General features: G+C 41.5%; 1 protein-coding gene across 1 annotated transcript; it reads right to left on the bottom strand.

Annotated features, from left to right (window-relative positions):
- Positions 1-3,814: 3,814 nt before the first annotated feature.
- LOC102870472 (HLA class II histocompatibility antigen, DM beta chain-like) lies at positions 3,815-9,913 on the bottom strand. Its single transcript, XM_006882200.1, has 6 exons — positions 9,859-9,913; positions 8,925-9,206; positions 6,499-6,783; positions 4,383-4,499; positions 4,204-4,239; positions 3,815-3,831 (listed from the first exon to the last, which is right to left on the bottom strand). Exons 1-6 carry the CDS (start codon positions 9,911-9,913, stop codon positions 3,815-3,817), a joined length of 792 nt encoding a protein of 263 aa, XP_006882262.1.
- Positions 9,914-15,645: the final 5,732 nt, after the last annotated feature.

The following is a 15,645-nucleotide window of genomic DNA, read 5'->3' as shown; positions in this document are numbered from 1 at the left end:
AAACCTGTATAATAATGCTCACTACAGCACTTTTCACAATAGCTGAAATTGGAAACAGCCTAAATTACTATCAACAGATGAGTAGATTTTTAATAAAAGGTATGGATAAATACCTGTGGGGGTTGTGCATTTATAAAATATTACTAAGACATAAAGAGAAATTATAAGACACTGTTGGTTAAATTTTAGAAACATTATTTTGAGTGGAATAATTCAGTAACAAAAGGACAAATATTGTATAATCTGTGAAATAAGCAAATAAATAGAAACCAAAAACTTCTAGTGTTTACTCAGAGTGGGAGAGATGGAGAAAAAGAGATGTTTTTGCTTGACAAGGACGTTGAGTTTATTTACATTAATCATGGTAGAAAAATTAAAATGAAGGTAGTGATGAGGCTGCGTAACATGAAGTGAGTAATCATGTCATTGAATTGCACATGTAGAAACTATTGAATTGGGAAATATTTTGTTATATATGTATTAACCATAATTTTTAAAAAACTATTTTCCAGTATAAGTGATCATATTATGGGATTAAAAGGGAAAATACATATAATATATGCTAAAATCTATTCTTTTCTGTTCTGATCCTAATTATCCACATTTAAATCACATTTCATAAGTTAAAGGCTTAAGTTCTCCAGACTGCAAGTTCTGCCCAAGACTTCAAACAGCAGCTGCAGTTCAGAGGTTGCCAGGCCACCCATACTTTTAACTGACAGAGTACGAATTTGAGAATTCCCACAGCTCCCTCAAGACATTAGCTACAAGCTTCTGGAGCCCAAGCCATTGACACGGCTGACCAACTGCTAATTCAGTGGTTATCACTAACCCCTGAGGTTTGACAAATAATTCACTAGAACAACTCAGAGAACTCAGGAAACCATTATATCTATGATTACAGTTTTATTAGAAAAGATTCAAATGAGGACCAACATAAAAAAAAGAGAGAGATGAATAGGGTAAGGTTTAGGAGAATTTCCAGTGTAGAATCCATGTCCCCATGAATGTATTACACTCCATGTTTCAGTTTTTATCACCAACCCTAGCTCCAGTGTCCAGAGTTTTTCATGTAGTTTTACAATATAGACATGATTGAGTTATTGACCACAATAATTGAATTCAGTCTCTGGTCTTCCTATGGTTGAACTGATACATATCACAGTGTGAGGTGGCAAGTCTTATGAGTCATTTTGGCATGGCAAGGTCACATCCTAAATCACCTTCTCAACTTAAGATCTCCGGTTCAGAGCCTTCCTGTGTTAACAAAAACACTCTATAATCATTCAGAAAAATGCAGAGGCTTAGAATGTACCTTCCAGGAATCAAAGACCAGATTCTTTGGGTTAAAGTAATTGTTCACTCCGCATGCATCACTGTTAGATACATTCCTCTCCCCCAATTATTTATAATATTTTTTAAACTCTTGGGAAATTACAACTCAGTATCTATTTATAATATTTTTTTAAACTCTTGGGAAATTAGAACTCGAAGGAAACCTAGTTAACTCAGTAAAGATGTAACATAGAAACCTAGAGCAAGGGTTGATTGGGCAAACACACTGAGTTCCAACTTTGGACATCCAGTCTGTATAAGCAGTGGTACCTCCACTCTTCTCCAGATACCCAGAGCGTAGAAACAGTCTAGGGAGATGGTGTTCTAGCCTCCATGACATGCACACACAACCTGTCCTCTGGCAGACCTGTCCTCCCAGCTCATCAAATCTTGATCATAGATGCTCTCACAAAGAAACCCGCACACAAGCACACATCCACCACCGCTTGATACCCTTCCACAATTCTTTGTTAGGCTACCTCTTCCAGTACTTGTCTTCATTTATGGTTTCTGTTCCTTGTCATACATCCAGAATATAAATTGTGATTGAGTCAACTCCAACCTCTGACAATTTCGTATGTGTCAGAGTAAAAACTATGTGCTTTAGGGTTTCAAGGCTCCTCTGGGTTGACTAAATCCTCCAACATTTCACTAGCCCTTAATCCAGTAAAACAAAACATGTTGCCATGGAGTCTGTTCTGAGTCATGGTGGTCGACTTCATGTGTATAAAAACAAAACCAAGAACATTGCTGTCAAGCAATTCCATTTGTTTCAATTCATAGTGACCCCACAGAGAAGAATTTCCCAATAGTTTCCAGGACTCTCAGTCATTAGTGGAGCAGACTGTCATACTTTCATCCCTCACAACATCTAATGGATTCAAACCTCCAATTATTATGTCAACAGCCAAATGTTTAACCACTGCACTACCAAAGCTCCTTGACTCTAGATATTAAACTCACTCTCAGTTAAGCTCTAATTCCCCAAATAATTCCTCAGATCAGTTTTCCATGTCCAGCAGGTTTGACCGTTTACTGAAAATACACATCAGCTGTTGTTAGGTGCCTTTGAGTTTAGTACAACTCATAGCGACTCTATGAACAACAGATTTGAACTCTGTCCTAGCCTGTGCTATCCTCATCATCTTTGACACACTTATGTTCATTGCTGCAGTCACTGTGTCAATCCATCTGTGTCTCTAAATTATAAAATGTAGCCCCCAATAATGGGTACCACTTGGGTTTGGGGAGCTCTGGCTGCATAGTGGTAAAAAGCTGTACTGCAAACCCAAAGGCACACGGTTCAAAACCACTAGCTAGTCTGCAGGAAGATGGACAATTCTCTCCTTTGCAATTCCCTGCCTCTGAAAACCCACTGGAGTGTCAGTTATGGATTGGTTCTGACTCAGTGGCACATAACAACAACAACAACTAGGGGTTTTAGGGACAGGAGAATTGAAGAGTGGCCTCAAGAAAGGTGAATTTACTAGCATGAGAGTCCTCAAAATAACCTACATACTTCTAGCTCTGGTGGACAAGCACTGACTCTGAGCACTGACTTAGTCTCTCTAAGCCTCAATCTCTTCATTTGTGATATCAAGACAATTTTTCCCTAAAGGGTTTTTGTGAACAATGAACAAAACACAACTATCAAAATCTTAGCCCAGCACCTACAACATGAGAAATAGTCACACTAGATTCCCTTCCACCCTCAGGGTATAGAATAGCTCTATCCAGAATTCAAATGTGAAATTGGGCTCTCCATCCTGAATCCTGACTGTTGGAGGGTCTGCCTTAGAGTTGTGATGAGAATCAGAAGAAATCATATATATAAAGCACTTGATACAATGCCTGACCCAAATACAAAACTGACAATATTCAGCAGCATCACTATTGAGGGCTTACTATGTGCCGACCAGTGTTTTAGCAGTTTACAGCTATGAGCTCATTTAATCTTCATCAAAATTCATTTAAGACTCAAAGCAGAGTAAACTAGTCCACTTCTCTTACTCTGTATCTCTGTCCACCACAGTTTACTTTCTTCTCAATGAATTATAAACCAGAAAGTTCCCAAAATGTTAGATGAGAAAATGAAAGATGTTCCTGACTCTATTCACATAGAAGCCACTCCTTATGGTCCTTCACTCTGCCATATTCTCTCCTCGGGGCTCCAAGAAAAAAGAAAGAGATAAACAATATTCTCACTGCAGTTTATTCCTTAGAGATAATCACCAGCAAACCAATGTCCTCTGTGACATAGTAGGAGCCCCAAAAGGGACAATGATCTTTCTTCCCCAGGTTATAATCCACATTAGGAATATAGCCTTTGACTGTGGGCTATTCCCAGAAAGGTGGTTGCCTTGAGTTGCTTTGGTTTCCATGGACAGAAGAGCCATACGATCCAAGCAAGACTTTGGGGGTTGGAGAGTATTGGGGAAGGATCTCCTCACTTGGAGTGCAAATTGTTGGAATTTTGCCTTTAGGAAATATGCCGACCTGTAGAGCAAATTAAAAGAGAGCTAGTGAAGCTTACATCCAACTTGACACCATTGCTTATATCTCTAACCACCGCATACCAGAGACATTAATACAGTGTTGCTGAAAACTGTAGGTTGCTTAGAGCTAATACCGGAGCCACCTTCAGTCCCCTTTCCCATAGAAACTCAATTGAGTAGAAGTAAGAGTGAGATTTCCTCTTTTCTACTCCTACTCCCAGCAACAGCAATTTAAACCAGGCCTTCAACTAAATCCTCATGAAGGCTCATCTTTATAAATGCCATTAGTTGAACTCCAAACTGAACTCTAACCCTAACTCCCACCACCACTACCATGAAACCTAGAAGACAAGCAGATCAACAAAGAAATTACCTTCTGGATAATTGGACCCAGGGAGGAAAGTGTAACCTAGGAGAGGAAGATACTTGATTATAGGGAGATATTTGTGCATGAATGTAGCTGGCTATATTCACAAGGAATAGGAAAATCAGTTACAAAGTGAAAGCAGAGTTTGGGAGCAGGAGTGTGGGTAGTTCAGGGGAATTACTCACCAGACGGTCCAGATTTCCTCCAGCTGACCAAACCAATAAAGAAGATTATAAGGCCCAGGCCTAGAGTCACTGCAGACACGGAAACCTTCACTATCTGCACTGGGGACAGTCCAGGTGCTGCAAAATAGAACCTTACTTGTACATCAATGTTCATAGCTGCATTATTCAAAAGCAAGAAAATGGAAACAGCCAAACTGTCCATCAGCAAAAAAAAAAAAAAAAGCATTGAGAAATTGTGGTACATTCACATGATGGAATACCACGCAGCTCTCAGGAGCAATGATTTTAAAAAATACTACATAACATGAGAGAGACTAGAGAGCATTATGCTGAATGAACGAATTCAGTCTCATAAAGACAAATACTCCATAAAGCCATTATTATAAAAATAGGAGGATTATTGTTTGTAGTAGAAGAGATATACCAAAGTCCAAAGAGAGACTGTCCAAAGAGGAGGGGGGTTGAGGGTGAGGAGGGGTTGGGAATCTCAAGGGTCCAGAATTTGGTGGGCAGAGTGAAGGAGTGAACCAATGAGGAAAGATCCAGTGGAGACCTGAAAAGGTGGGGTAATGGTGGGCATGGATCAATGGAGATTAGTTTTATAAAATACAATGTAAGGAAACAATAATATGAAACAATATGAATAGACAAGTACATGAAATACGATGTATATAAATGAAACAATGTATACAACTTCTGTATGCAAACTAATATAAAATGTTTAGAAAATCAGTATCTTACTAGAACCACTCCACATTGCTTATTCCTAGAGCAGCTTAATTTACTGTTTATACCCAATCCCAAGTGACTAAATCCCCTAGGCTCAGAAGTCCTTTATACCAACATTGAGTACAAATCATAAGAACTCACTCCAAGGAAATGGCTTTTCCTGCAAACCCCTGCTCCTAGATGAACTCTGTGAAGCCCATCTCCCCATAGTTAGCTCCCCAGCTTCCAGTTCCTCTCTAGCTTTGTGGAGTATCATAAGACCTCGCCTTTCCTTCCTTCACTGCAAAAGCACTTCCTGTAAGAAAATAAATAGTTCCTCTCTCCAGTTCTCCATGATGACATTGTTTATACACCTTTGCTTGTCCCATCTCAGCAGGTTCTTATTAAACCTTTCCTAACTTCCAACGTTCCATTCTGTCCTTTATCTTAGTACGTTTGGGTCTCCTTACCTGTCCGCATCCAGTTTTTCCACAGGTCCTTCCAGAGTCTATCTCTGTCCTACTCTCTCAACTACTGAGAACTTGTCCCACACTGAATGTTGCCCCTGCAGGATTCCTTTTCCATGCTAAAATGAACACTCCCCTAGCAAGAGGGTCCTTGTGCACTCTAAAAGGAGACTTTCTCCAGAAAAGCTGAGATTAAAATGGGAGTTCCACTCTGGTTTTCATGTCCTTCCCAGCTTCCCAGCAACACACAACTGGCAGACCCATGAAGGGCTGACCTCACAGCTGGTCTGGGATCCTGTTCCTTGACTCTCTGCAAGCATCTTTCCTCTTCCTCTTTTCTTCCCAAGAATCCCAAGATCTGTGTGTAACTTCCCTCATTATCTTAATTCTCAACTCTGGGATTCAGGTAATGCTAATTGGCTTCTTGTTTAATAGACACCCCCCCCATACACATATACAAAATTGTATACTAGCTGTGACTTTTTTCTCCCCATCTGTAACAGCCTACATTCACTTCTACCCTTGTGCCAGTAAAAAGTTCTCTTTCTCCTGTAATCCTCTTGGTTTTCCCTAGTCCCTGAATAGCAGAAATCTTCAAAGTCTAGTATCACAATTGTTTCTGAATTTATGCTTACAAAATCTATAGCCTACTTTCAGCACAATCATGCTCCCCTCTTACCCCCAAGCACGCACCAACTTCAGTCACAACATAACATTAACAACATCAACAATAAAATTTACTCTGTTCCTTCATCCCACTATCCCAACATCCCCCATAAATTTCTTTATAGACTCACTGCCATATTCCACATCTTTCTTTGTGCTTCATTCCTATCCACATCTCACTGCCTCTGCCATAATACTGGTTTTCCTTTTACTAAGATCAACTTAAAATATCTCTCTGCTTTCATCTTAACTCCTTCTACCCACCATACACTTACTCCAGTCCTCAAGGATGGGGAGAGAAGCTCCAATATGTTCCACCACACAGGTATAAGTGTCCCCAAAATAGGGGGTCAAAGCTAAATGAGAGACAGTCTGGTATGTCCAGTCGCCATTGGGTTGGGCAGTCTTCTGGGCATGGCTGTGGGATGAGATCGGATTTCCATTCTTCCTCCAGGAGATAGCCACCTCTGCTGGATAAAAGTCCCACACGTAGCAGGCCAGCATCACAGGCTCCCTCGTATTGAAAGGAGTGACTGGGGCCACTTTCACAGACGGCGCCCCTGCATGGGAGAGGAAACATGGTCATGAAGGAGGGCAACCTGGCTTTTTCTCTAACCTTTCTTTCTACTTGAAATACTAACAAATCTTTGCTTAAACCATTCACCCTGTGCCCTCTTAAAGTGAGAGGCTAGTGTTGACTCCTGCTTTGTTCTTTCTCATCTCCTATTCCTCCACTGATTCTTTCTTCCTCAAAATTTATGTTTGATCACAAAAAGGAAAAGCCAAGTCTGAAGTGTCAGCTGTTTCAAAAGAACACCATTGTGTTTATTTCGAGTACATAATGGAGCGCAGCAACCTGGTGATAAATGAAAAAAGTAGGAAAGACTTTTTGTAACCCCTTCCCAAGAAATATTGCTTAGCAAATCAATTTGCTTAAATAAAGCCTCTCTTCCTGGGAGAGTTAAACAGGCCTAACTAGGGACTCTCACTGCTTGGAGATTCAGAACTGATGCAGAGCTGACGCTTCATGGGGTTTCTGAGGCAGTGATCACATAGGAGGAGCCCATCTTCTCCTGTGGAGCCACTAGTGGATTTGAACTGCTGGAGAGGTGTGGTCCTTGAGTAACAGCACAACTCCTTCTAGACCAGGCCACCAGAGCACCCTTATGTCAGGACTGTTGTTGTTAGGTGTCATCGAGTCATAGACAACTCATAGCAACCCTATGAACAAAAGGCCTGAGCACTGTTCATAGAGTTTCCGGAGGCAAGCCATTTCGGAAGTGATGCCACTCCTACTTCCAGGCTTGTTTTAATCAGGAAGCTCCAGCAAACTCTGTCCACCATGGGTAACCATTACCATGTTTGGCACATCAGTGTCACAGTGTTCAGCATCACAGCAACGACGAGTTACCTCTGTACAGCAATGCACAGACCAGTGCTATACCACCTAGAAGAATGTTTGACAGAAAAACAATTTGAACCAGGCCTGAGGGCCACAGATTAGAATCACCTACCTTAAGCTTAGTAGGGCTAGCTTTCTTAAATTTAGATTTAGGGTCAATTTAGTCCATGGGGGAGGGGGTAAAATTGAGTGCTCACCTTTCAGTGTTTGACTGCTAGCCTAAAGGTTGTCAGTTCAAAGTCACCCAAGGCAACTTGGAAGTCAGGCCTGGTGATCTCCTTCCAAAAGGTTATGCTCTGGAATTCACTATGGAGGAAACAGTTCTGCTCTGCACATGTAGGGTTACCGTAAGTCAGAACTGACTCCATGGCAACTAGGAAAAAACTAACAGCTTACTGCTGTCAAGTCAGAACTGACTCATGGTTGAGCTTCCACTGTGTTTCTGAGGCTGTAAATCACAGAGTAAGAGACTGGCTGTCTTTCTCCTGCAGAGCTCCTGGTAGATTAGAACCTCTGGTTTAGCAGCGCTGCTCCCTACAGACTACATCACCAGAGCTCCCGCTATGGCAACTCGGGACAACAAATTAATGATACTGTTAATATTGTCATCTTTTACTAGTTTATTCTCCTAGGTGATACTTCTGCTTCCCTCTCCCTTGGTTTCTTCCAAATAAAATAGTCAATATATATCCAATAATTTTTTTTTATTCAGTTGGGCTAAAGTGGTACCCAGCGAGTTGCATTTAAAAAATACCTTTTCCAGGCAATTCAGAGATTGATGGTTCAGAAACCACATCATTAAACACACTGTTACGGCCTATAGAGATCTTCAAGTTTTCTCTTATGAACCTCCAAGTCATTCTCCCCACAAGGGATCAGGGGAGAAAGAGATCGTCAGAATCTTCTGGGGAGACTTTTTAAATACACCAACAGTCACCTCCGAACTACAACATCAGTACTGAGGTCAACAGACCTGGGCATGTGGAAAAAAAATAATTCTGGATGATTTGCTAATTCCCTGGTGGAACTTGGATTCTCTGGTTGAACTTGAATCTGCATCCAAATCTCTGCTTGCTCACCCACCAATCAATGCCTCCTCATCAGCTCAAATATCAGTCCTTTTCTAAAGTTCCTTTCCACTCATGTTAACCACTTTGTTTCCACACGAAGGCATTGGCATCCTCCCTCTTGCTACATTCCATTCCACGTACTTTCCAGTCTCCTTCCTGCCCAAATTTCAGACTCCTTATCTGCTGAGGGATCCTCCATGACAACCCCCGCCTCGTTCCATCTCCTTACGTGTTCTGTGGGTCAGTGATTTCCAGTAGGGCTGTGTGTGGGTGGCACAGTCCTGGAGCCCATTCCTCAAGCGCTGGAGTAAGTTCTCCTGTTGATTGAGGTAATAAGAGAGGTATTTGGCCAAGCCGTTTAGCACCCCAAATTCACAAGGGACCATCTTATCCTCATCTGGGTCCCAGCAGGTCAGCAGATCCTTGTTGAAGGAGACACAATATGTAAAATCCTTTGGCGTCCCCTCATCATCCAACAGACATTGACTTTCCACATGAGCCACAAAGCCACCTACAGGCAAAGAGAACAAGGTAGCGGGGAGGAGATGGGGGAAAGTGTCAGAAGTGGTTCTCCACTGGGAACCCAAGCCTCAGTTTACACTCCACTGGTCAAGCATAAATTCTTTACTTCACACAGTTATCTGCTGGCCAAGGTCACATATCTGGAATTACTCAGAATTTAAGAGAATAAATAATAAAGTCAAATATATTTTTAGACTTATTTACCTCTTTATGTAAGACTAAGTATGAGGATAGGAGTGATCCAAGATGATTACTTGCATGCTTAAACACATATTGCCCAGAACAGACAAGTTATTAAGTAAGAAAAGTGATAAAGGGGGTCAGCCTCATTCTGTGCTGAAAAGACGATTAAATATTCACTCTGCAGATACTTATGAAGCACTTACTAGATGCCAGGCACAGTGCTAGGGCTGAAGAGGCAGCTGTAAACAAGGCAGAAATTGCCCATTCCTACATTCCTGCAGTGCATATATACTGCCAAGATAATTATAATTTAATAACTACCAAGATTGCCACAGAGGTATAGTATAAAGTGTTTTAGGAGTATATTATAGGTATATACAAACTAATCTGAGTAACCAAAATCAATAACAAAACTGAATCCTATACCCACAAAACAGGCCAGGGAAGAGTGTCCTTACCTGCTCCGGTGCAGCCCAGGCTGAGGCCCAGCAGCAGCTGCAGGAGTAAGGTCATGCTCTGCGAAGACAGGGAAATTCAGTCCCCACGGCCACCTCTTCCAGGGACCTTGAATCCTGGCTTGCACCAGAAGCCCCAGCCTGGGTAGATGATTTCTAGATACTGAGAGGAATATATAGTATTGCTCCCAATCCTTGATCCTTGATAAATAAATGATTTGGGGCTATTTAGCCCCGGAATACTAAATCTGTTCCTACCACCCCAATTAAATCAGGCGTGGCAAACTAACAGTTTTCTGATTGGTTAGTTAAATGAGAACAAATGTAGAGACAAATAGCTGAATGCCACAGCACAGCATCATCAGTTACTAGGTGAACTTTATTTTTCCCGAGGCTGTGGCTGCAAGTCTCCTAATCTGTTTAATTATTCTTCCTCCCACCTCCTTTTTAAACATCCAATCTCTTTTTTCCACCAATTCAAATGTCCACCAATTCAACAATTCCTCCATTGATAACATTCTTCAAGTTGTATCTTTCTCAGTTCTTTTTGTGTGGAATAACCAACCACTTTGTGGATAGAGTTCCCTAAATCAGTAAAGAGAATAATTCAATGTTCCCCAGATCTGTGCAGCCTGACTGATTGCTGCTTTAACTCTGTCCACCCAATGTTGTCTAAGAAGACAGAGCTAGTGAACCTCTTTTGTTCTCTGAAGGGAGGGTGTCTAGGAAGATATATTTTGCTCTGTCTGTCTCTTGGGACAGATGATGACCAGGAGTCTCTTCTATGGCGTGTGGCACAGGTAGAGCTGGTGAGAGGGAAGGAGCCACAGAGAGAGTCCAGTCTTCTGACCAGAACCAAGGCTGCAGAAATAAGGGAAGCAGAGCCACAGAGATCAGGAGTCAGAGCTTGGAAAATCCCTCCCTGGGCTTCCTCTCTTCTAGATAGGCAGGCTTCATTTCCTCCTCAGCTCTCAGCTGCCAGGAAACACCAGCCTCCTACGATCTGAGCCATCACGGGCAGGGGCAGACCACAGGGTAACTCCATTTAAACTCACTAACAAACAGCAGGTGATGCTCCAGTGCCCACAGCTCATCTGTCTCCCCCAAACTCTAAACTCCCCTGTGTGTTTCCCCCACTGGTCCTGTCCATCCCAGGGCTATTTGAAGCATTATGAGGCCACTAGAAAAAATAAGATCAAACTTTCCTTTTTTTTTTCTTCTTCTCCTGGAAAAGACAGATTTTAAGTGGCAATTCATTCCCTTTACCCTTCACAAAATTAAAACTCTAAAATAACTTCTCTCTGATCCCCAGAAGGTTCAAGGGCTCCTTTCCTCCACCTTAATTGCTGAATGCTCTTGGAAAGATATAACAGTGGACTATTAAAACTTCATCTGACATGCTTTGGGGATGTTGCAAGTAGGGACCAGTCCTTGGAGAGGGACATCATGCTTGGAAAGGTGGAAGGTCAGTGCAAGAGAGGAAGACCCTTGATGAGATAGATTGATTCAGTGACTGGGATAATGGAGGTAGGTGTGTCAAGAGACAGTGAAGTTGACTCAAGATAGAGCAGGGTTCAGGACTGTTATATATAAAGTCACTATGCTTTGCAAGCAATTCAATGGCACATAACAACAATGACAACCAAACAAAAGAAGGTTAGGAAAGAGCCTCCTGATACAATACTCATGCTCCTAACTCCAAAGGAATATACTAGTGAAGAAAATGTGGGAGAAGTATGTATCAAAAATTAATTTTAAGAATTGATGTTGTTGTTAGGTGCCAGCAAGTCAGCTATGACTTAAAACAACCGTTTCCCCTTTCCTGCACCATTGACATAATCTTCCACACTCAACCCAAAAATGAACATCAGAATTGAAGGATTTCTTTTATATGGCCAATTGAGATCAACTAAATCTCTGCCCATATTCTCAGTCACTCCTATCACCAACTCCACCTTGCTCACAACACTGTAACCCCTCTAATCACGCATCAAATGTGTAGGAGAAGACATAAAACATCAGAGTAGAGAATCAAACATTTGTTGAGCTTCTATTTTGTGGCCAGTCCTATGCTAAATAGGTGCTTAGTATATTATCTCATTTAATCTTCCTAGGTTTGTTAACTATCATCATTTTACAAGTACCAAAACAGGCCCAGAGATTCATAGCCAATGTCTAGTGTCTTTAACAGTCTTTCTCATCTAGCCTTTATAGACACCTACACACACATGCAGCTAAGTGGGCTCATACACTTACACAAATACACATATCTCATGAATTGGGAGGCCAAGGTAAAGTGGGATGGTGATGACCTCTGATGAGAAAAATAACTAGGAAGGGACCACAATAGCCAGTTCGATCCACCCACCACCCAGCTTTTGTTCTCAGAGTTCCCTTTCCTTTTAGAACAACTGTTTCTTTCACTTTCTCTTTTATAAAAGCCTTAAATGCAAAATCTGCCTTCGTCCTGCCTACACACTCCACACATACTCTTCTTTCTACTCCAACCTCAAAAACACTGTGAGCCTAACCATGCAGGAGCAGCATCCCCGAATCCTATAAAGCCCAGCCCTGGCACGAGAATGCTTGTGTGGTAACCGGCACCCGCCCGGCCTGGCCTTCTGCCAGCAATGGTGAGATCGGCATTGTTTCCTCTGTGTCTAGGGCTCTGCTCTGGCAACCAAAGGAGAAATGAAACTTGTGTTAGGCAGCAGCAGGAAATGGTGGGAGATTTCACTTCTCTATTAATGTGAAGGTTTAAAGAGACTTGTAGAATAAAACAGGACAGATAGAAAACCCAGAGACTGTGTTCTGTGGAGCAATTTCTTCCCTCCCTACCTCTCCACAGTCTTCCTTTCTCACAAACATAGCCCTATCCCATTTTCAGCCAAACCAACAGAATATTTCTGTTTTCCTGTCAACTATTGGTCGGTGGTGTTGTTGCCAGATGTCATCACATTAACTACCACTCATGAGTGACAAGTCTGAACCTCACTCTATCCCAAGCCATCTTCATTGATATATTCAAGCCCATTGTTACAGTCATTGTAATTATCTTTTTTGTAAATCAATTAATCTTGTTGAGGGTCTGCCTTGCCTCTCTTTCTGATCTTCTACTTTTGTCAGCATGATGTTTTTATCCAAGGGTTGATCCGTCCTGACAACTTGCCCAAAGTATGGACGGCAGAGTTTCACCATGTGCTTGCTTTTTTAAAATTTTATTATTTATTATGTGTGTGCAGTCAAATCAGATCTGACTGGTACAGAAGGAGATTGTCCCTTCTTTTCCAGCAGAGCATCTGGTGGATTCAAACCATGTACCTCTGGGATTGCAGTACAGCTTCTTGCCACTAGACCACATGCTTGCTTTTAAGGAACTCCCTGGTTGTCCTTCTTCTAAGATAGACTTATTTGTTCTTTTGGCAGTCCATAGACTATTCAGTACTCTTCTCTAATATCATGATTCAAAGATATCTAGTCTTCTGCCATCCTCATTTATTATCCAATTTTGTGATGCATAGGAAGCAGTTGAAATTCCATGATTGGACAGACATATCTTTGTCTGTAAACTGATATCCTTGTTCTTTAGCACTTTGGAGAGGTCCCTGGCTGCAGATTTTCCAGCATGTCTTTTGATTCCTTGACTGCTGCTACCATGAGAGTTGATTGTCCATCTAACTAAAGTGACGTTGTTGACAACTTCCATCTTTTCTCCATCTATCATAATACCTATCTTGTTACACCTAAGAAATTTGAAAACTTAGTCAGTTCCCACATGCTTCTCTTCTTTTACTGTTATGCCTACAGGCCCAGGAATCTATGCCTTTGCTTTTTAGTGTTGATAAAGAGTATTGGATATCCCATGGACTGCTAAGAGAACAAACAAATCTGTCTTGGAGGAAGTGTAACCAGAGTGCACCATAGAGGCTCTTCCCTAATATTAATCCAGTCCCACGTTCAGTTTTACCTCCAGATCCTCTTGCGTGAGAGGCCTTCTCTGCTCACACAACACATGGTTTCTCTAAGTCTATTATTGTACTTGGTGCTTACTTGCTTTAACATAAACTTTTATCTTTCTACATATTTGCTCTCTCTCCCCATCTAGACTTTAAATGAACAAATGTGGAGGCAGAGTCACATCTCCTACCTCTGTGCATTCTCTCTGAGACCTCTCTAAAGTGCTAGAGAGCCAAAATATCAGTTGAAAGACTAAGGTGCACCTGATCCAAGTCATTGATTTTCTATTCTTTCTGTTGCATCTGAAAGTTGGACAATGAATAAGTATGCCAGAAGAGCAGATGCCTTTGAATTGTGGTGTTGGAGAAGAGCACTGAATGTCCCAAGGCCTGCCAAAAGAACAAATAAATCCTAGAGAATGTATGACCAGGACGCTCCTTGGAGATAAAGATGGTAAAACTTCATCCCACTTATTTTGAACATGTTGTCAGAGGGTCCAGTCCTCAGAAAAAGACATCCTGCTGGGAGAGGTGGAAGATCTGAGAAAGAAAGGAAGCCCCTCAGTAAAACAGATTGATGGTTACTATAACAATGGGTTAGAGAATGACAGAGGTTGTGAGGATGATGCAGGATAGTGCATGTTTCTGTTGCTCACAGGGTCACTAAGAGTCATAATTGACTTGATGGCGCCTAACAACAACATCCAAGGGTTCAGGGAATCTTGATGGCACCATAGTGAAGCACTCAGCTACTAGCCATAATATCAGCAGTTCAATCACACAAGCAATCACAAAAGGAGAGAGGAGGGGATCTGCTTTGTAAAGATTACAGTCCAAGAAACCCTATAGAGGCAGATCTACCCTGTTCCATAGGGTCACTAGGAGTTGGAATAACCCTGACAACACACAACAGCCTAAGGGCCCAAATAATGAATTCTTTCCTTTCTCCTCTGAATCTTTCTCTACTCCACCCACCACATGCCTCCAGAGAACTAACCATGTCAGAGGCAGGAAATACGAACTCTGTCTCCATATAGTTTCACTTAAAGTCTAGTTGGAGTAAGAGCAAATATGTAAAAAGAGAAAAGTTTATGTTTGGTAAGCATTAAATCATATGGTTTTGTGAGCAGTCTTCTCAGTCAAGGAGGTATGGAGATGAGCTTAGAACACTGGCTTGGATTAATGTTGGAGAAGAGCAAGGCAGTTGGCATCCAGACTTGACCTATAACTACAGAAATCTGGAAATGTTAGGATGGGCTGGCAGGTGTCTACCATGAATCTGAACTCTCTAAACCAAAAGCAAGCCACAATAACATCACTAGCACTTCACACTGAAGGAAGCCACAAATGTAGTCTCACACTTTTCCTATGAATATGGATATATGGCCAGAAGAATAAATCCCCTCGAGGTAATTGTTAAACTGCACACTGTAAGTCCTCAAGTTCCTCTTCTGGACAGATGGTTTTAACTCAAGCCACTATGTCATAAACACAAAAGTAACTCTGTCGGTTGCCTGAAAAATAAAAACAATAGCATAAGACCATACTTGTGACTTCCTTTAATGTCTCTTTGAAATTACACTCATTTGCCAACATACCAGGATTATGTTACTTTTGTCTAGCTCTCTCCACACATGCCATTTCTCCCATCGGTATTCACTGCTCTTTGCTTAGAATTGCTATAACTGGTTCACCACCTTCCATTCTGCAGCCAAATTACCTATTAAATGGATTTTCTTTTTATTTTAACTACTGGAAGATATTTCTTCCTGACTTGCTACCATAATTTTTTGAGAATTTTCTTATCCTCATCTTACTATGAGACAATGGAGGC

Source organism: Elephantulus edwardii, unplaced genomic scaffold, assembly GCF_000299155.1.
Source record: "Elephantulus edwardii isolate Elephantulus edwardi_28Jun2011 unplaced genomic scaffold, EleEdw1.0 scaffold00017, whole genome shotgun sequence".
Classification (NCBI taxonomy): Eukaryota; Metazoa; Chordata; class Mammalia; order Macroscelidea; family Macroscelididae; genus Elephantulus; species Elephantulus edwardii.
The sequence above is the reverse complement of the archived record's forward strand: the minus strand, read 5'-3'. Positions and strand labels throughout refer to the sequence as shown.

Coding starts and splice junctions, on each gene's coding strand:
- LOC102870472 (XM_006882200.1), bottom strand. CDS start 9,913: ATGACCTTACTCCTGCAGCTGCTGCTGGGCCTCAGCCTGGGCTGCACC. Junction 9,207..9,858: donor CCTGGGCTGCACCGGAGCAG/GTAAGGACACTC, acceptor CTTTGCCTGTAG/GTGGCTTTGTGGCTCATGTG. Junction 4,240..4,382: donor GAGGAAATCTGGACCGTCTG/GTGAGTAATTCC, acceptor TTCCTCTCCTAG/GTTACACTTTCCTCCCTGGG.